At 35.2% G+C, this 22,611-nt stretch overlaps 2 protein-coding genes across 12 annotated transcripts; both read right to left on the bottom strand.

Annotated features, from left to right (window-relative positions):
• Positions 1-5,116: 5,116 nt before the first annotated feature.
• On the bottom strand, positions 5,117-21,005 carry LOC127812619 (F-box/FBD/LRR-repeat protein At1g13570-like). Of its 11 annotated transcripts, XM_052353069.1 has the most exons (9): positions 20,763-21,005; positions 19,083-19,933; positions 18,818-18,976; positions 15,418-18,733; positions 15,220-15,335; positions 12,523-13,907; positions 6,169-7,055; positions 5,911-6,069; positions 5,117-5,843 (listed from the first exon to the last, which is right to left on the bottom strand). In XM_052353069.1, the coding sequence occupies exons 2-4, from the start codon at positions 19,893-19,895 to the stop codon at positions 18,434-18,436; spliced, it is 1,272 nt and encodes a 423-aa protein (XP_052209029.1). In that variant the 5' UTR covers positions 19,896-19,933; positions 20,763-21,005; the 3' UTR covers positions 5,117-5,843; positions 5,911-6,069; positions 6,169-7,055; positions 12,523-13,907; positions 15,220-15,335; positions 15,418-18,433. The 11 variants fall into 11 exon arrangements, with proteins under 11 accessions (XP_052209029.1, XP_052209030.1, XP_052209028.1 ...); XM_052353070.1 differs by having other exon boundaries at positions 12,523-15,919; positions 18,240-18,733; XM_052353068.1 differs by having other exon boundaries at positions 12,523-15,919; positions 18,223-18,733.
• Positions 5,400-7,008, bottom strand: LOC127812825 (F-box/FBD/LRR-repeat protein At1g13570-like). Its single transcript, XM_052353351.1, has 6 exons — positions 6,754-7,008; positions 6,169-6,555; positions 5,911-6,069; positions 5,811-5,843; positions 5,610-5,759; positions 5,400-5,426 (listed from the first exon to the last, which is right to left on the bottom strand). The coding sequence occupies exons 1-6, from the start codon at positions 7,006-7,008 to the stop codon at positions 5,400-5,402; spliced, it is 1,011 nt and encodes a 336-aa protein (XP_052209311.1).
• Positions 21,006-22,611: the final 1,606 nt, after the last annotated feature.

Below are 22,611 nucleotides of genomic sequence, written 5' to 3' on the forward strand. Positions count from 1 at the left end.
ACCATATAAACAGAACCAAACCGATTAAATGAATAAATGAAAAAAAAAAATCAAAGAAAATCAATAGAAAACACACAAAATTGAAGAAAATGACGATATTTTATAAATATTAAAACAATATCATTTTAAAGTTTAGTTGGTTCGGTTAGTTTAGTTCTTCCAACAAAAAATTTGAACCGAAGACCGAAAATCAAATATTTGAGAAAAATTAATTGAATCAAACTGATACAAGAAAAAAATCGAACCAAACCAACAAGTTCAGTCAATTCAATTCAGTTAGTTCAAATGAACTAAACTTTTGCTCTCTCCTACTTTTAACGATCTCATTTATAATGGAGTTCAAAGTAAAAACTATATCATCAAAGGGTTTAGTAACATTTTTTTTTTTATTTTGTTATAATTTAAAATTAATTATAAATTTAAAACATATTTTTTAATATACATATTTCATCCAAAAAAGAAAATATTATATATATTTAGAAATAATTTTTGTAACTTAAAATATAATTTTCTATTATTAACTTATTTTTGTATATTTAATTTTATATTTTCTATTTCAACAATATTATTGTTACATAAATAGAACAATAAATTTGTTGAATGAAAACGTTGTCTTCAAATCACCTGAGTCTACAAAAATAAAAAAACAGTCAAAGGGTGCGAGGAGGTCCCCGTGCAAACACTCTGACTTTTAAGTTAGATACTGAGTATGATGAAGAAACTATATTGAAATTAGTATCAAAGATGTTGTCAATTTTTAGAAATAAATGCCTCCTCATTTATAGAAAAATATAGAGTGATTTAAAGTATAACAAAATTAGGTTTCTTATAAATAACGCTTATCTTAATTAATTCTAATATAATTAGAATTATGATAGTTATAGATAACATCTATTTTGGTATTTTAAAACCTATTAGAATTAAGATACAAATAACTTGTATCTTTTATAGATGTATTTATCTTGCCCCTTTTAGGGATAAAATTTCTTAGGAATGATATTTATCCAAATATTTCATAATCATTTTAGAATTAGAATTCACTATGGATAATTATCTATCATTTTCTTGAAATATTCAAAAGAATTTTTAAATGTCAGACTTATCGTTTTTGCGTCTTTTGTGTGGGACCCCCGTATATTGAAAATTTATACCTTTTAGTCCAAAAAGATATTATGAGTTTTTGGGCTTTTTTTGGCTTTTTACCTGTGACACAATAAATATATTTTTTGTTATTAGAAAAATAATATTTAATTAAAAAATATATTTTGTGAGATAGAAGAGAGAGGAGAGAGAAAGGGAAGAAAGGGAAATTAAATTTATGAAAAATAAAAAAAATACTAATAATAAATTTATGAATACAAAATAGATTGAATGACATAATGATATAATTTAAAGTTTTAATTATAGATCCTTTTATTAATGATATAATGTTAGAATATTCGTCTTTAAATGGATTTAAAATATATAAAATTTTATATGCCTCAAATAAAATATATATATATATATATTTTTAACATGCTCCTAAGTTACATGAAAATAAAAATAGAAAACAAGTATGATATGAAACGAAAACAGAAAAATGATATTTTTTAAAAATATAGAAAAAAGAAATGCGAGAAAACACATAAACAAAAAAAAATATAAGGATCTTTTATAAATAAAATTCATTAATATAAAAAAATAACTATTCAACCAAATATAAATATAAATTCTATCATCCATTCAATGAATATCAACACAAGTTGCTTCTATCTCTAATGTGGTTGTGGAATGGAAATGTGTTTTCAATATTTTTCTAATATTGCAAAATTGTCAAAATATTTTTTAAATTATAAAAATGGGCCCAAAATATTTTTTTGGTGTTTCTTGGCATTTTAAAATAGGAAATGTTTGAAAAAGGCCAAAACGACATTGTTTTAGTGTTTTCGTGCATCAAAGTTGTGCTTGATATATAATATTATTGTTGCTGGGATATAACAATTGAATTTATACGTTTGAAAACCAATGAAAGAAGGCGTTCCTTGGATGTTTCTCCTTAAGAGTGTTTGTAGAGTCCATGAATAAGTCTTCCAGAAGATCTGCAAGACAAATGACAATCATAAGGCATGAGAGGATTTTTTTCGTGCGGACCTTCCGATGCCTAAATCAACATAAGTCACGAAGAAGTAAGATGCAATATGTTGGGATGTAACACAGGGATGAGATTCGTGGGTGCATTGTAAGGAGATGCACGAGTGAGTAGTATAAGTAAGTTGTGTGTAGATGGACTCTTTAGGTGAGTGACACATAAGGATAGAAAGAAATATGTGATTGGAATGGCATTCTTGAGGTTGACGAGATGACAGATATTTATAGAGGTTGGTTGTGACTAAGACACGTGATTGACACATGACATGCGGATGTAAGGAGTGCATGACTCTCCCATTGCATTCGATGATCCCTAGATTAGGCATGCATGGAAGGACCTAAGTGAGAAAACCTCTCATCCTTGGGAAAGGTCTCGAGATGAAGGAAAGCCTTAAGAGGCTGGCCTTATTGCCATGAGGCAACAAGGGGTAAGATCTTGGAGGTATTTGGTTGACCTGAGAGGTCACCAAAGACTTGATTGGATGCTTACGTGGATGCCTAAAAGGGTCATTCGTAGGTGCATGTGAAGGAAGAGCTCGTGGCACGATGTGAGGCTTGGCGAGGCATGCGACATGCCATGAAGAAGCATGTGGGCACATTGGCAGAAAGAAGTGCGGCAAACATGTGATAGTAGGGCGTGCATAGGGCACGTATGGCATGGCAACAGGCACGACATGGGCCACGTGGGTGCACATGAGTGCAAGGGTGCACAGCTAGGTGGGAATGAGCAAGACTAGCGTACACATGGGTGCATAGGGCCATGGGGGCTGAGGCCTCTGAGGTTCGAGCTTCCATGAGCCCCAAAGACCATGCAGCTTTGCTCGCTCTTCAGCATATGCCATCCATGCCCATACACACGCCAATAACGCATATCCACACTCAACCGCGAAACCTTGTGTCCATGCATGCCCCACGTGTGTCCATGCGCACCCTGTTGTCGCATACCTTTCGACCAATGTACATGCGTGCCTCCTCATGTTATGTCGCGTGCCTCACCACGCCTCGTGTCATGCCACGAGCTCCTCATTCACAAGCACCTGCAAATGGCCCTCTCAGGCATCGATGTAAGCAACTGGTCAAGTCCCCGGTGACCTCCCAAGTCACCCGAAGACCCCCCAAAATCTCACCCATTATCGTCTTATGGCAATAAGGCTAGCCTCCAAAGGCTTTCCTCTCTTCCAGGACCCTTCCCAAATGGAGGGTTTCTCACTTAGGTCCTTTCATGTATGCCTAACCTCAGAACCACTAGATGTAACAAGAAAGTCATGCACTCCCTACATCCACATGTCACGTGCCAATCACGTGTCCCAGCCACAACTTACCTTTATAAATATATGTCGTCCCCTTGGCTTCAGACAAGCCATTCTAACCACATAATCTCTCTTTATCCTTCTGTGTCACTCACCAAAAAGTCCATCTACACAATTCACTCATACTACTCACATGTGCACCTCCTTATAGTGCACCTACGAATCTTATCTATGTGACACACCCAAGCACACTGCATCTTAATGCATCTTTACTTTTTCATGACCTGTACTGACTTAGGCATCGAAAGGTCTGTAAGAAAGTCCTGCGTGTCTTTTTGGCTGCATTTTGTCTTGCAAACCCTTTTGAAGACTCATCCACATACCTCACAAGCATTCTTCGAAGACCCATCCGATGCATTCCTACTCCTTCGATGCTCCATCCTTATGTTCTCACGAACAACAGGTCAAGCCGCCAGCTACCGATCTCTTCTGGTGGTTCTCTACTCTTCCTTCTTGCCTAGCCTTACCGACTATCTGTTGAGGTTTTCAAATATATAAATTTTAATTATTGTATTACTAAAAGAACAAATATATTATGTAAAACAAAAAGAATAGTTATATAATATCATTCAAATTTATATGTATATTATATAAAATGGGATCATGGGGCAAGACGTGATACCTTTTCATCTTTAGTTATTTTCTTTTATTGTAATCAAATGTATAACCTTAACTCATCTAAACATTTGTGGAATTTGATACAAATAGAAATTATTTAAGTTACTTCCACAAAAAAAAAAAAGTAATAGATATATCTCTAAGCAGTATTTAGAGATATATCTCATAATTGAAAATGGCTTACAGCATCCTTCCTTTTCCACTCTTCTAGGGTTTAACTCAAGAGGCAAAACCTCTTCTAACTCACTCAAATAAATAAACATTTCAAAGAAGATAAATGCAAAACTTGATGGCAATTTCAATTGTAACAAATATTTTTTTAATTTTAATTTTTTATTAAATGATTGAAACCACTCGGATATTTATATATGCTGAAACAAAAGTATTTCTTATCTCAACAGTCATCCATATCAGTAAATATTTAACAAAAAAAATATTTAACTAAGAATATTATCAAAATTTTAATTACTTGGTCAAGGTCCAAAGAAGCCATGTCTAATCAAAGAGTATATAATTCATATGCTGAATTTGATCTTCATCCCTGATGACTCGAGCTTTGTAGAAGATTTCCATTAGAGGTGATAAACATCTAAATTATGTCACTTTAAACTTCAACATTCTGCTATCAATCAATAAATAGGAATTGAAAATAAAGATAAAAAATCAAAAAATAAATTCAATTTTTTTATCCAATTAGAAGTGAAAACTAGACACAAAAAATTAAAAATTTAAACTGAAAATAAATATATAAAAAATAATAACAAAATCAACGAATACCACACAATCATCATCCCTGTCATTACCAACCTATATAAATCTCAAATTATCTCTATTTATAGGTATATATATTTGAAACTATTATATCTTTTATTATGTATAAAAATCATTTGGTTAAAACAAAAAAATAAAATAATTAATTGACATATTTTAATTAATTTGGAGTATCTTCATTTTCAATGTAAACAAAATGCATATTTCAAGTTTTTGCTGTGATGTTGATGAACACCAACAAATCAACTCTATTTCCCAACTGAAAACAAATATAAAATCAGTACACCAACTGGGGGCAAATAGACACACTTCCCATGGACAAAAAGTCAGTTTAACAAAGGGTAAGTAGAGATGATTCTGATTGACAACACGCATAGCTACAGTTGAAAGTGGATTGTAGCCTTGTAGGGAATCTCAAATCATAAATAAACTTATCATTGCTCCGCTACTTTTCCCACAATTGAAAATGGTTTATATTCAACTATTCTCACTCACAGAATGAATAACCAGCTCAAGAAGGTATGCAAAGGCAGAATTTTCAGAAATAAACAGGTGCAAAATGCATTTCTTGTCTCAGCAGTCATCCATATCACCAAGTACCTGGCAAAAAACACTCTGTTACCAAGAATACCTTACAAATTTTCAGAACTAGGACAAATTCATATAACAGAACTGAAAAAGATCAAACTCAATAGAGTATAGTAGTCAAATTGACTAGCGCCTTTCTAATTCAACTCACAAGGAGACTTCTGCTAGAGGCGATAGGCGCCTAATTTGTGTCACCTCCTTCAAGAACCTATATCTTCCCATATCACTCAATAAAGTTAGATCAATATCCATTTTCTCCAGGACAGGCGATGTGGCTAATATAACCTTAATGAACTCCAAGTCAAATCCTACGCCTGATGCCAGTTCCAATTCCACTTCCCGAAGCTGATTTGAAGAGATGTCCCACCATATTTGCTTGTCTAAAAGTTATAGAACAGCATCGTCATCTGGTATTCCATCAATATCCATCTGCAAAGAAGGAACCATAGTGTCAACCTAAAGAAACAAAAGGAAACATAACTTTGTCATTATTTACCTGAACTTCAATTCTTTCCATGTTAGGGGAGCTTCTAATGAAGCACAGAATAGTCGAGACCTCATCCTCATCCTGTAGATTCATTTCATAGAACTTGAGAATCTTAAGATGGCTCAAATCAGTTGGAAGTCTCCTTGGTATGCCACCTACAGGAATTAACTACAGGCAGGACAGAAAAATAAATAAATATGGCACACTTGCCCCAAACAAGAAATTAATTAAATGAATAACATACTTTAAAAAATTTATTAGTGTTACCTGAAGAATACCACAATCCAACTCCAAAACTTCAACGACAGGTAGACCAGCAAATAGTGTGACCCAGTCAAAAAATTGTTCCGTCCTCATGACATCATACAAAAAAATTGTAACCCTAGTAAGATCAGGGCTATTTTGGATCCATATAGAACTGAAAGCACCTTCAAGATATAAGCATGTAAGCTTTGGGGCAGTGATTTCAAGGTCACATAAGTCAGTGCAAGTTACAAGTTTCAGTTCCTCTAGCTGTGGACAAATAGAAATCAAACTAGAAAACACCTCCGAAGTAATGGAAACATCCTTGAGCTCCAGAGAAAGGAGCCTGTTAAATCCATTAAATCTAGGAGGAGGGCCAACCAAGCAGGAACGCAATTTGAAATGCTTAAGCTGTGGGCATGAAAAAATTGAGGATGGCAATCTGTAATGTCTACCTCTCTTGATATCAAGGATGAATTCCTTCACATCATTATTTGACAAAAAAAGTATCACCTCATCCATCAGAAAACAACTTGCTGGCTCAGGCAAGGATATTTGGATTTTGATTATGGGTCCACGGTGACGTAAAAGAACAAGATAAATAATTACCATAAGGTCATTGATAGTTATCATAAGGTCATTGTTTGATCTTCTCATTGAATTTCTGTAGAATCCTTCATCAAATACAAGCTGCGGAAGTCTCAACCACGCATTCCACCATTTCCTTGACAAAATACTTGTCCTAACCGCATCCTGTATCGGCATGCGTATTAGTATTTCTTCTATCACATTGTCGGGAAGGTGACTGATCAGAGTTGAGCCTTGCATTTTGTTCACACAGCCTCTTTGCAATTCACCAGCCATTCTAACAAAGTGGCGCACTCCTTAGGTAGTGGGTTGTATTGAATTTCCTGGCACAAAAGTAAGGGAAAATCAAGAAGTAGCCCATTTTGATATATGCTTTTATGATGTTATCAACCCCCCCCCCCCCCCCCCCCCCCCCCAAAAAAAAAAAAACAAACCCAGTCCTCTCCCCTTCCCCTAAAAGGAAAAAGAAGAAGAAAAGAATTCCAGTAAATACACATAAAAAGATACAAAAGGCAAAAGGCTAGGTATTCATGGGACAGAGTTTTAGTTTACTTTTGATATCTAATGGCTCAACAAATGTTCATGGCTCTGCTAGTTGGTAACCCGTGCAGTTTGGCTACTGCCCCATTGCATTAGGGACAATTGTTTCCCCATTATACCATTCATTGATTTGTCTGCAGAACTATGTTCCAAAGGAATCTTTCAAATCAATATAACGAGAAATAAAGGGGGAAAAAAAAAGAAGAAAATATCTTTACCTCTTAGCAAAAGCAAGAACAACCTGGCTACTTCATGCATCACAGGTTTATCAACGTTCTTTCAGTTTTTGATAGTCCTTTTAATAAGGTAAACCAATCAAATTGTTCATTAAATACTCAGCAGAAAAGTGGGCACATTCTCCCTCACAAGGACACAGGTATGATCCTCCCAACCATCAACTAGATTTCATTACCTCATCAAAAATTATGGCCAAATCTTAGCCCCATGGACAAGCTCCTCTGTGGTGAGTACATACATCAGTCCAAGATGGCAAGCTTTATTTAGCATTGAGAATATAAGCTTTCTAGCAAAATACACACACACATAAATAAAGAGCTTTTACCATCAAGGTGGTTGGCCAAGTTTTCTAATGTCTAATAATAGAGCAACGTTGTCAAAGGTTCAACTCATGTCCCTTCCACCAATAAGATGACTTGGGGTTAGGAGTGTGGTTGTCAATCTGGGCTATTCATTTTTTTTTTTTTTTTTCAAATCAAACCACCATTAGACAATTTACCTACCTTCCAAACCACAACTAACCCACCATATGCTTAAAAGCACCCAAATCATCAAAACCACAAGTAACCCATCATATGCTGGTAAACTGGTTCGGGCAGTTTGAGCTATAGCAATAACTAACAAAGAATAGAAGTAGCCAAAAAAGATCCATAGCAACAATGCTATTGAATTCCAAAAATAAAGAAACAACTGAATCAAATTTCACTGTTTTTAGAAACAATAGAATGCCATCCACAAATCTGAATCCTGTCATAGCTTATTGACTATTGTCCGTGGAGACCAGGAAAAATAATAATAATAACCAAGAAGCCTTGAAGCTCCAAGACAGTGCCCATTAACTCCAATAGAAATTAAAGAATAAGTGCAATATGCAAGGAAAACAAGACATTGAAGTTCACTTATTCCTGTCTCCCCAGAACTCGCATGTGATGTATGGGTGTCATAACCAAGGGATAAATAGGGTGTTATGCAGTGATAGTAGCAGAGTTATATTGCACATGACATCAGATATTGCAAAGTACCAGAGTCTAGCAAATAACATAACAACACTGAATATATGATGATTTTTGTTATCAATGATAATGGCCAAGAAGCATGGCTCATTTCAGGTCTGGATTCAATTTCAAACCCAAATTTGAACTCATTTTTCAGATCTAGGTTCAATTTCAAAATCAGATAAAAAATGAGTGTCCGATCTGGGTTCATTTTCAGATTTGGGTTGAACCCAGATCTGAAACTGATTCTTAAATCTGGAAATCTAGGTTCGAACCCTTTTTTTATTCATTTTTTTAATTGTAAATGGGGGTTAGGGCAAAAGATTAGTGGGAAGTTGGAGACAGCCAAATCATGAGAGAGAAAGATTAGAAGAGTACCTTCCAGAGAAAAGATTGGAGTGATCTGAGCACATGCAATGGAGCTTTCACATGAAACCCCACCAATTTGCTTCTGGATCTTGCTCACTCACAGAGATTTAAAGAGAGAACCAAAAAGAGGAGAGGATAAACGAGACATCGAGAATGGTGTGATTTGAGAAACCAAAGCTTGAGAAAATCACAGAACTTTCTGATTTGTATTAAGCTGAAGACTTTTTCACCATGGCTTGAGAAAACCAACAACGTGTTTGGTACAAGGATAAAGAAGCAGTAATACCATTGAAACAATTAATATCGTGTTTGGTATCCAATTGTGGTTGGGATAAAATTATCTGAGGACAAGTTTATCAGAGTGTGGGATAATTTGTCCCACATGCACCCTTGGGATAAAATAAGCCGGCCATGGGGATTAAGATTATAAACTCACTTGGCAAATTTGCCCCTCTGCTTTAAAAGCCCTCACCACATTCTCTCTCATCAATGATGTTGGACCTTCGTAAACCGTCGATCTGGCCATGCACTGCCATCATCATCTCCTCCTCCTCCTCCAACTAGCTACCTCTGCTCCACCACTCATTGCCATCATCTCTTCTTCACCATCAAGGACTCTTCGATCCTCCCTCTCCCTTTCGATCTCCTCTTCTCCTTCATTCTTTTTGCAATTGACACCACCACTACCCTCTTCCACCGTTGCCAGTGCCATCATTGACCCCTTCTTTCTCCATTCAGTTACTACCTTCATCACCCTCTCTTGGTATTCTCTGCCATCTGCAACCAACTACTGCCTCCACCTTCTCAATCTCCCTCTCACCTCTACGCTCTCCCTCTAGTTGCCTTTGCCTTCAGAATCAGATTCCGGTTTTGACCCATGATTTTGGGTTTGATCACTGTGATTTTGAACGTATCTTAATTTGTGGGTTTGATCAGATTTGGGGGTTTTGGAAGGATTTTGGCTTTATGGGTTTGAGTAGATTTTACTGTGTTGTGCTGAGGGTAGTTTGGTCTTTTGGTGGTTAATAACAAGCAATACCCCATTTTTTTATTTTTACACACCAAACATGGAATAGTTTATACCTTCAAGTGATACCTCATTTACCAAACATAGATCAACACTAGTTTATCCATCACTAGTTAATCCGTGTACCAAACGGCCTGCAAGACTTTCTGATTGGTTGACAAGAAAACTATGGTCTGTTTTGGCATTGATTTACCTAAGCATTAAACCAAGAATGAACCACTTTGGTCAATTTTTAATTTCCCGAACCATGGCAAACTGCTGCCCAAGGGAGACCATGGTTTGGCAGTTTGGGTCAGTTTAGTGTAGCGTGTTTGTATTTTCCTTGCTTATCCCCACTTGGGGCTAATGGATCCATTTGAAGTTAGTGGTGTAGGGGGTCAAGATATGGCACAAATGCGTTAGAGGTCCCCATACATCTCCTATATCCTAGCTAATAGAGAGTTTGAAACGCTCAAGTCCAAGTAGGATTGCCAACACCAATTAACCCCAAAAGAAAAAGAAAAAGCAAATAGAGAAATTATCAAGAGCTTTCTTAATATATATGATTGTCAATTTGGATAAGCAAGCATGTAAATATGATAAAAATGGAGTATGGAGTAATTTTTAAATAGTTAAATTTTTAATTTTTGTAGTTAACAAAGAATGTAACATTTTGATATAGTTGTTCCAAACCCTTCCATACTATTTTTGTTTTAAGTACACAAGTTTCCTTGAGACAACAAACTTTACTAACAATAGTAAAGATGCTCCTTCTTGACTGAAAAGTCATGGGTACAAGTTGTAAAATAGTCTCGTTGCAATGCAAGGGTAAGGCTGTGAGTAAGAAGGATTCACCCCTCAAACTCTCGTAAATTAGGGAGTTTCACGCATTGAGGATGCCCTTTTGACAAGTGCTTCCTTGAGCTATGACCTATATATGTGCTGGCATCAACTGTTTTGTTGTCCATAAGCTACAAATGAATCAAGATGTTCACAATAACCTTGTACAATATAATGCTTGCTAGAATAAATTTGAAGCTTATTTGATAATTAAGTTGGCCCAACTTGGCTTGTAGAGGCTCATTAATAAGGATGCATTTAAAACAAATGCTGCTCTATTAGCAAGTTTTTATGTGAAATCTTTCCAAATCATTTGGGTTCATATCTTTTACTTTCTAGCTGAAGTTTTAATGACTCGGTATTCATGTTTTACACAAATTAAATATTAAATATCTAGTTCAAAAAATCTCAATTGAGAGTTAACTCAAGCTCAACCTCAATTCTGGTTCTCTTAGATAATTGAATGAAGGTCAAGCTCTTTGACACAAAGGTGATCCAAGCTTGTAGTATAGACATGATCAGAAAAGTTTGACTTGACCTCAAGCTAAACACTCTATTTCTACTTGGTTTGGCACATTCAGAGTACAAGTTGTCCTAAAATCACTATACTTATTCTCTGAATGTAATTATTGTGGCATATTGTGGTTCACGCATTTGCTCATAAAGATAATCTCACTACAGGCATGAGGAAACTCATGTTTGCCAAAGACAGAGAATGTAATGAACATCAACTAAAGCACCAATAACAGCCTCCCATTTAAGGTAACAATGAACAAACGCTTGAAATGGAGAGTTGCTGCGTACCATTAACCTAGAGATGACAAACGAGTCACGTGTGTCCATGGCTCATTATTGTACTAAGTCAGGCTCAACTCGGCTCACCAGTTATATAGGGCCAAGCCGAGCCCAAGATTTTTGGGCCCATGGCCTCGCTTAGCCCAGCTCAACCTGTCTAAGGGCTTGGCTTGGGCCTATAGACCTGGCTCGTTGGGCTGAATTGAATTTTAATTTTATAAACAAAATAAAATTACAAATAATTCAATTTTGAATTTGAATTTTGAATTGTTGATATTTTAATTTAATAACTCTAGTACATTAGAATTATATAAACAATGTCACAAATTCACAATGACAATCAATAAATCACAAATTATTTATATCTCATACACAAAAAGGCATAATCACTTTAAAAACTTCTAAATATATAAATAAATATGTATCTCATACACAACTGTTGGAGTTTGAATTCAAAATATGAAGTACTTTTGATAACTTTTAAATATTTATAAAATTTAATACTATTGTAAAAGTAGAATTGTAAACTATTAAAAGTTTCAATTTCAAACTTTTAACTTCTACATTCTAAATTTTTATTTTAAAAAATTTTTAAAAGTATTTTTATATCTTAGATATTAATTAAATAAATATATTTTTAAAAATTATTTTCAATAATAGGAAGAATTCATCCATTTAGCAACAATAATAGGAAGGAAATGTAGAATAGTCTCCCCGAAGCAGAGAGAAAATAGCAACAAACAACCAATTTGCGATCCTTCATGGACATCAATAGCCCATTGATTAAGTCTCAAGTAAATGTGAGCTTAACCTAGTCGCATAATGTTTCCCCTATTCCCATAAAATGGAAAATTCTTTGAGCCACTGATTCAATCACCAGTGGCTGATGTAGTTTTGATCACTCTTGTATGCAGGTTGGGGTCATGGAGCTTCTTGGTATACAAAAATTCTAAGAGAAAGTAATCTATACTATCATCATTTTGATAGTTTCAGATTCTGTGTACTCACTTGGATAACCATCAACTCGTATTTTAAGGGCTTCAGAATATGCACCACAGCTTGATCCTCTTCTTACTTGGAGAGCAGGACTGCTGGAAAAGGTGAATTTCCAGAGATGCAGAGGAAATAACCTGATGAATATAATAGCAAAATGAAAACTATCAAGTATCCAAAAGGTAAGCACAAATAGATAATGAGTTCAAATCAATCATCCACCATCTAGCAGCTCACCCTGCACATTTGAGATACACAACAATCCACTGCCAAAAATCTTGAAGAGCTGCTGAATACAAAAAAAAACTGACTTGGGGGAACAACCAGACTCCACTCATGAATCTTCCCTCCCTTAAGGCCTTATTTCCAGCTTTTCACCTTATAATGGTCAAATTCTTCCAAAGCCAAGTACTAATCAAATTATGTTTTCAATTGGCAGAGGATTAAGAGGTGATTCAAAACATATTAACATTTGCAGCTGCTTAATTTTATATTATTAGAAGACAACATCAAAATTCATGTCTCAAGAGAAAAGATCAATAATCTTCAATAATGAAAAACACCACAAGATTGAATGAATAGAAATTACCAAAAAGTCCTAGCCAAGCTAGACCAAACATGGGGGTAAGTATAAAATAGACCCTATAGGGAATCAGATTGAATCAGTAAGCCAACACTTGAACAAATAGGCCAAGTTGGGTTCTCCTTTCTAGTATTAAGTGACCAAAGATCAATTACGCCATGTAAGATCATTGAAGGCACCATCCACCATAGTTTTACACAAAAATAAGGAAACATTACTACACTGAACAATTTTTATAGAATTTGATGGCCAATATGAGTCTGTCAGAAAGAATATCTTCAAAATTTTCTTAACATGGCCAAATTCCAAAGAAGTTGTAACTTTCACAAAAGAGAAATGGGAGTCCATGAATATCAATTTCAAGTTGTTGCTTGAACTTGGATCTAGCAAATAACAGAATAAAAAAAATATCATCTTCCTACATCACAGAATCCTTGCTGGCCAAAAAGAACATAATCCATTTGCTAAACTTGACCTTCAAGTGGAAAGACTAGAATTCATAGGAGACTTCTGCTTGTGGTGATAAATGCCTATATTTTTTTTTTTTTTCCCTGTAAGTAGATAAGCGCATATATTGTGTCACATCCTATAAGAACCTCAACCTTTCAGAAGTCATCGATGAATTTGGCTCAATAAACATTTTCTCTACAGCAGGTGACATGGCTAATAGAACCTTAATGACCTCCCATTCAAACTTTGTGGCACATGCCAATCACAATTCCACTTTCTGAAGCAGATTTAAAGAGATATCCTGCCATCCTTGCACTTCTAAAGGTTTTAACATAGGTTTGTTATCTGGAATTCCATCAGGGAGTGCCTGCAAAGAAGGAACCATAATCTCAACCTAAAAACTGAAAAGGTATATTATAAACATAAGAAACACAAGTCATTATTTACCTGAATTGCAATTTTTTTTTTTCAAGTTCACTAAGTTTCTAATTCAGCCAAGAATATTTGAAACCTCATCTGAACTCTCTAGACACATATGATACAAATTGAGAATCTTAAGAAGGCTCAATTTCTTTCTTCTTCTTAGGTAAATGATAAGGCGCCTCAAATTAGTTGTAACTCTTCTTGATACACCACCAGCAGAAGTGAAATAGCAGTAAGAGAAGAAAATAAATAAAGAAACACAGCGGCTCCAAACAACAAATTAATGGAAATTTCAAAGTGAGGAACTTTAGATTCAGATGGCCAATACAAGTCTAGAGGTTCTTCAAAAATCTTGTTGCTTTTCCTCTTATTTCCTACATGAATCACATGTTTGAACACCAAAAGATGCAGACTCCCATGGAACATCAATATTAATTCATCCATCCTAAGCACAAATACACATGCACATACATGTGGAGAAGGGACTACAGGAACATAAAGGCCAGGGCAGCTCTCTCCTTCTTTGTGTACCCAACCAATACACTCAATGATGCGGTGTATACTGGAGACAGTATACTATGGTCTTCATGAAGTGCAGCACCATTTTTTTGGGCTCGACTTGAAACTATCTTTCAAGTTTTAAAGCATAGAATGGTGTTGGATATGACTAGCCAGACTATCAAGTACTTTTTGACTACATATAACTACTGCTACTTAAGGCGATGTGTATTTAGTTCTGTAGTTTCTCTAGGTACATAAGTAGATGCCTGTGGGACCTGGTTATGTTTATCATCTTCAACCATTGATGTAAACGTTAAGTATTAGACTGGAAAATATATAACGGAAGTAACAAATTCCTTTGTAAACAGACAATCAAATCTGAAGAACATAAATGGCAATGTATTACTCACAGCAATGAAAAAAAATAGAAAAATAAAGCTCAATTTAATATATTGGTATGACTTACTGGAAAAAAAATGTTACTGGTATGAAATGCTCAGTAAGGAAAATGACAGATACACTCTAAGCAAGAAATAATACTCGTAAGGCAGAGAAATACTCAAAGGGGACTTGATATACAGGGTTTTCCCCATTTGGTGCCTCCTTACAGTCTTTCTTATTAAAAGCATACTCAAATGGGGAGAGATCTGTTATTTTGGGTGGGGAGATGAATTTATCTGAGAGAGAGAGAGAGAGAGAGAAGCATCTTGTCCAAATGCCAAAAGGCTCACAGAGTCACTGCAACTTCCACTTACATGAAAAACTGCAAGGGCAAAGAGTCATTAGTTTGCCTTAAAGGACACTTCCACAAGCATTTACTTTCAGTGTTCTACCTTGATACTTCTGAATAAATTCATCATGGTGCTAAAATCTACACAAAATGGAATTTCAAAAGTGACGCATCAAGAAAACAAGGTATTTGAGAAAAGCTATTAATAAGCAAAAGATCTTACTTGATTATGGCTCGTCTTGAATTCAGAAAATGTTCCTAACCTACTATTCCTACAACATCATTGGAGGATATATCCACTTCATGTACAATCCACTACAGAAGTTTTAGACGCAGCACCATATCCTCTATCCACATTTTCTACCAATAATGCCCTGTGATATTGTCTTAACAATATCCGCTATCAATAGTGTTGTTAGGAATTCCCAGCGTATCTGCACAATACTCTCACAGAAATAAGTACATCCCTTCTTCATGTCCCTCACAGATTCAAATGAGACATTGGTGCCACGCACACTTTTGCCTATCAGTGACCAGGCTCCAGATTCATGATGTGATCAAGCACTGGAGCTCTATAACCTGTGAAATCCTCATCTAGCTTTTTTTTCTGCTCAAATAGTGTGATTGGAGTGATGAAACAGAAATATCTACCATATGACTTCTCTGTTGGATACGTTGAATGAGGTAAGAGATGTATAAATACACAAGCCTACATGCCCACTTCCCTGCAACAAGTCATTCAAATTATTTGGCACACAAAAGCAGTTTTGCATCAGTACAGATACAAACAGGCTGTGCTTGGTCTTCAAATGTAAACCAAGCATCACAAAAGTGCAAGGCAATAATTCATGGAAATTCAATAAACAAAAATAAAGATCCGATGGGAGTGGCATCTGAGACTTGAATTAAAAAGTGCCTTTCAATCACTGTCAGTCCACAGGAGTTAGCCAATTATCGTGAACTATTATGGCAATAAGAAACAGTTCAGAGAGGTTGAATTTTAAAACTCCATCTCGTCCAACCAAGTTTCGCCCTTCCAAATAATAAATTGTTGGACCAAATATGAACATCATGTCAGGACCCTACGGTGGTTAAGGAAGTTAGTTGTAACAAGTAGAGGGTAGTGTAACTAGACGCTGTTGGCAGTAGTTGATACGGTTGAAGGTGGTTGTAACAATTGAACCGCCTATGAGGATAGGCCTATATAAGGGCCTTTCCCTCTCAATAAAGGGGGCATCGATGAATTCGTAATAAAATTCTCAATTCATTCTATCTCTCAGTTCTCTCCCAAATCTCTCTGTTCACTCTTCTCTCCATTATCTTTCCTCTAATTTTCTATCTCTCTTTCTGTTCTCTCCCTCTCGTTCTTTCTTTCTTTCCTAAAACCAAACTCTAATTCTCCTCATCAATCAGAATTCCCTTGTCAGGATCGAGACCCTGACACATCACCATAATTCTTATCTATCGTCCAAAATTTATTTCATCCCTGTCAAAATCAAAACAACAGACTGCTCTATTAGGTTGTCAATGACACAACCAAATCACAAAAGATGCACAACTTCATCAAGTCATCCAACTACATACCACATTATTTTCTATCAATCTTCAAACAGTTCTGGAGACATAAAATATTGAATCAAATATGTAGTAAATCAAAGATAATGCTATAGAGTACAGAACCATCAGAAGCTAAGATCAAATCAAACATAAAACGGCTTGAGGATGCTGGCGGAATCCCATTGGCACTGTTGTTGGTGTTAAAGAAGCAATAAATCCCCCAATATTGAATATAGGGATGCTAAGCTTTTCATAAAGAGCCATCTTATTCCTTGCAAATGTTCTTGTTGGCTCACCCTTCCCTGTATCATTATCATGAAGCCTGGGGAACAGTTCCGTGATTTTCTCATCATATTTTCTGCTCTTTATCTTCATTATCCACTCTCCTTTATATCTACATCAACACAAAGGGCAACCGCCAGACAGTATAAACCAAAAGGAGCTTAAAAGGAAAGTGCCTTTACACCTCCCAAGAGCCCGCAAAGCAGAAGTACAGAGGATGTCTCTAAGAAGAATTACCCAGGGAAGAAGAAGAGGAATAGCAATTAAAAGCCAGGAGAAAGAAAGAGGGGGGGGGGGGGGAATGGTTTTGCAGAAAGGAATGAGTTTTCACTTTGAAGACCAGCCACAACGTTGTTGTAATGAAGAGAGATGGCTTGTAACATATCACCATATCTGCTATGATTTAAAGTCTGTCTTGTTCTTATTTAAATTCATCCATTTGCAATCTGTTATACATTCTGATCATTGATCATTGAAATGTCCAATCATTCCATTTTGTTGAATGATCGACTTGCTGCTAATAACTAACATTCTGCATTTCAATTTATAACATGCAAGCACAAGATGCAACATAAAAATTAATATGATTCTGCATATATTAGGAAGCACAATGCAGATTCTTAATATTATTCTCTTTGTGTTTTCTGCATAAAATATTATTCAAATATAGACACAACTGATTTTATAGCACTTAAAACTTACGTGGTTGTCCCTCCCCTTTTCTCCCAAAAAAAAACAAAACAAAAAAGTAATAGATATAGCTACATATTTAATTCTGAAACTTGACTTAGCAATTGTAGTAATCTCAAATTAGGCATATCTAACCTATTATTGAGCACTATGTACATTTTTAGTGGAAGTGGTTTTAAATTACCAATTTTTACTTTCAATTAAATAAATTACCTTGAAATTTTTATTTCTCAAAAAAGCATTGAAGTTGGATATCAAAAGTTAAAATTTGGAAAAACAATCCTACTTTAGTTTTAAATTTTTCAAAGAATATGTCTAGCAATAATATGATTAACTTTTCAGCTCTTCTACAGCTCATTCTAAACTCTTCTGACCAAAGAAAAAAAATAAACAACTCAAGAAGACATGCAAAGGCTGAATTTCCAAAATAAACAGGTGCAAATGCATTTCTTGTCATAGCAGACATCTAAATCACCAAGTACTTGGCAGAAAAACTCACTCTGTTACCAAGAATACCTTCAAAACATTCAGAACTAGACCAAATGCCAAAGAAGTTGCAACTTTTACCGAACAGAGATGAAAGTCAATAAATGGCAAGTTGCAGTTGTCACTTGGACTTGGACCTAACAGAACTAAAAAAGATCATCTTCCTGCCTCACAAAGACCATGGCTGGTCAAAGAGGACATAATCCATATGCTAAACTTGGCCTTCAAGAATCAAATGGACTTTCATAAGAGACTTCTGCTAGAGGTGATAAGCGCCTAAATTGTGTCACCTCCTTCAAGAATCTATATCTTTCCAGATCCATCAATGAACTTGGCTCAATAACCATTTTCTCCAGGGCAGGTGATGTGGCTAATAGAACCTTAATAAACTCCAATTCAAACCCTGTGCTGGATGCCGGTTGCAATTCCACTTCCCGAAGCCGATTTAAAGAGATGTCCCACCATCCTTGCTCTTCTAAAAGTTTTAGAACAGGTTCATCAACTTCAACTTCATCAGTACATGCCTGCAAAGAAGGAATCATACTCTCAACCTCAAGACTAAAAAGGTCAATTATAAGGACAAGAAACATAACTTTGTCATTATTTACCCAAATTGCAATTTTTTCCAAGTTTGGGGAGCTTCTAATTAAGCAAAGAATACTTGAGACCACATTGGCGTCCTCCATACACATAGTATACAACTTGAGAATCTTAAGATGGCTCAACTTAGTTGGAAGCTTTTTTGGTACGCCACCTACAGGAGACAACTAACAGCAAGAAAAGAAAACAAATAAAGAAAAATGGCATCCTCACTTTGGCCCCAAACAAGAAATTAATTGAATGAATCACATGGTTAAAATAAACGTAGTTTACCTTGTAACAACAACAATTCAACTGCAAAAATTCAATGACAGGTAGACCAGCAAAAAGTGTGACCCACTTGGATATTTCTTCCCCATTCATGAGATCGTACAAATTAATTGAAACTCTAGCAAGGTTAGGGGTATTTTTGAAACATATAGAACTGAAACCGCCTTCAAAATATAAGCACTTAAGATTAGGGGCAATAATTTCAAGGTAAGCACAGCTGGTGCAAATTACAAGATTCAGCTCTTCAAGTAGTGGACAAGTGGAAATCAAACTAGAGAAAACCTCAGAAGTAATGGAAACATACTCAAGCTCAAGAATAAGGAGCTTGCTAAATCCTTTAAATGTAGGAGGGGGATTGAACAAGCAATCATGTAGCTTCAAATGTTTAAGCTGTAGGTATGAAAAAATTGAGGACGGCAATTTATAAGGTCCACCTCTCCAAATATTCAAGATCAATTCTTGGATACCATTGTTTGATATAGAAAGTAGCAACTGATCAATCTCAGCACAACTTTCCAACTTAGATAAGGATAATTTGAACTTGAGTATTGGTCCTTGGTGAAGTAATAGAACTTGATAAATAGTCATCATAAGCTTATCTTTTGGAGTTCTCCTCGATTCTCTGCAGAATGCGTCATCAAATACAAGATGGGGAAGTGTAACCCAGGCATATCTCCATTTCCTTGACAAAATACTTGTCCTCACCGCATCGTGTATTGGCATGCACGTTAGAATTTTTTCTATCACGTTGCCAGGAAGGCAACTAATCATGTCTGAAGTTGAGCCTTGTATTTTCTTCACACAACCTTTCTGCATGTTACTAGCTACTCAGATAGTAGTTTTTATTGAATTTCCTGGCACAAAAGTAAACAAACATCAAGAGGTAGCCATTCTAGCATATACTTTTATAAGGTTATTAATAACTCAATTTTGCATTTATAGAAAGAAAAAAGAGAAACCTTGTCGTAGCAAGATCTCTGGATCTTATCTGTTATAGAAATTTGCATTTACCATAGGGTTCAACAGTTTGGTTACTACTTTGTTGTATGGGGCTCACTCTTTCTCCAACCTAATAAAAAACCTTTGGTTACTACTTTGTTGTATGGGGCTAACTCTTTCTCCAACCTAATAAAAAACCTATTTCCCTCCTCCCCTTAAAAAGAAGAGAATTCCAGAAAACACATATAAAAAGATACAAAAAGCTATGGTTTTATTGGCCAGAGCTTTAGACCAACATTCTAACTTGAAGCATGAGCAAAATCATTTCTTTTCTTTTGGGAAAAACAAATGCTGCTGTGGAATGAAGACAGGGACTCTCTCTCTCTCTCTCTCTCTCTCAAAACGATTTGGAATTTTTATCTCTTTGTCCAGTTTCCTGAAAGGGGTTTGAAAATTGTAACAAGTGATTAGTTCTATGATACAATCATGCCCAAAAACAATCTGCCCGGGAAGACATGAACAGTAATATAATAAATATCAGTAGGTGGAACAGATTTCCTAAGAAATCGATAACAACACTCCGGAGTGGGAGGATGTCACGACCCTAAAATGGGAGTTCATGACCGACGTTGACCCCCATCAAAGGAAGACCCTGACTATTGATATCAACGAGCCTCTTATGCCTGTTACTAATTCCATGCAATATCTATGCTTTGAATCGTTCATGAAAAGTCTGTACTTCACCTCGGGGACCTTCTTCAAGCAAATCGGAACCCTAATCTCGCTGAAAACGGAGAAAAAAACCCTCGCTGGAGTTGTCCCTTTTTTTCTCTGTTCACTGCGTCCCAGTTGCTACCGCCGGCCACAGCCCCTTGTCCGGCGAACCGCCTCCTCCGGCAAGCTCCTCTGGACACCTGCGAGCATCCGGGCTCCTTTCTTTCCTTCCTTCTTTCTTCTTCCCCCTGTTTCTGGTATCTTCTTCGGTTTCCGGCGCATTCCATTACGTGCGTGCCTTCGGCATAATTATCTTTAATTACACATTTGCCCAATATTTTCTCTTTATTCCACTTAACTTTAAATATGCTCACATGGACCCCTTTCAAATTTTCCCCAATTTTAACTTGAGCACCTTGTTTTTTCCAGTGATTACATAGGACGTATAGAACAATAATTCACGAGGCCTTACGGAATTTTTCTCTCTTTATTCATTTTTTTGAAAATTGACAAGAAAGTAAGTTATATGAACAAATAACACAATCAACATCAAGCATTAGCGACAACTAACATAATTGAAATAGATTTTATAAGAAATTATAAAATATTGGCTACAAAATTTCACAAGCCTTGAATATTAGAACTCACAAAGAGAAAAAATAATATTTAAGATTAAAATTCACTTAAAAGATAATTTTATTCGTAAAAATTTTAGTTGTGACAATAAAACCCGAATACCTAACATATGTACAGTTGTATCGTCAAATGAGAAATTTGAAGATTCAAAAGTTTATTTTAATTTTCTTAACAAAATTAAGAAATTTAGAATACAGATCTAAAAAATAATTGTAAAATAAGCTGAATAAGTATTATATGAACAAAAAGAATTGATTCATCAAGTGAGAATAGTGTAAACTCTTATATGTCATAAAACATTTAACATTATTACAAGACAAACAATGATTTATCTCTAATTGGTTTAAGTTACAAGATTTATGCAATAATTTATCAACTATGAGAAGAACAATGGTGGCATCAAAACATTTCCTTTTACTTGTTCAAGTTGATATAATAGATATTTAAAACTATGTTCAGTTTTTGTTGTGATGTTGATGAATATCCACCAATCAACAAGATTTTTTTACTAAAAATAAATATAAAATTAATATAACAAAGGCAAATAAACATGGGACAATATGGACAGATACAAATATATAAAAATGTTCTCTTACTCGCGTCTAATTTGCCAAACCCGATGCAAGCATCATACGCCCTTTCTTTGATTTTGTTTGCGTTGTGCAAACGTTATATTATTCAACGCAAACAACATAACAATTTCATACATATATGATTGTATTATTTGTATTATCAGTAAAATAAAAACTTTAACGGTAATACTAAAATAACAATACCCAATAATACAAAAAATAATAAATGAAACGCCAAGGTGCAGCTTCTATTTAAGGTAATAACAAACAAATAACAAATATCCTAAGCCTGAACATAATAGCTTCCTAATGTATTATCCTTATTAATATCTAAATAGTTCACACTTATCGGTTCAGTTGCAAAAACCCAACAACAAGTAAAGCAACAAAATGTGTGAAAACCTAACAAGAACTAAAGCAACAAAATGTGTGAGCCAATTAGATATTCTTTACCCATTCATGGAATTGTAAATTCAATTGAAACTCTAGCAAGATTAGAGATATGTTTGAAACACATAGAACTAAAATGACATTGATTAAGTTTTAGCTTTTAAATATAATTGAATATCTAAGTAAGATTTACTTAATATCTAACTTAAGCGGTCTTGATTATTTTTGAAACATAAGATTAGGAGCATTGTTTCAAGCTAGCTAAAGTCACTGGAATTTAC

This window comes from Diospyros lotus, chromosome 11 (assembly GCF_014633365.1).
Source record: "Diospyros lotus cultivar Yz01 chromosome 11, ASM1463336v1, whole genome shotgun sequence".
In the NCBI taxonomy this organism is placed as follows: domain Eukaryota; kingdom Viridiplantae; phylum Streptophyta; class Magnoliopsida; order Ericales; family Ebenaceae; genus Diospyros; species Diospyros lotus.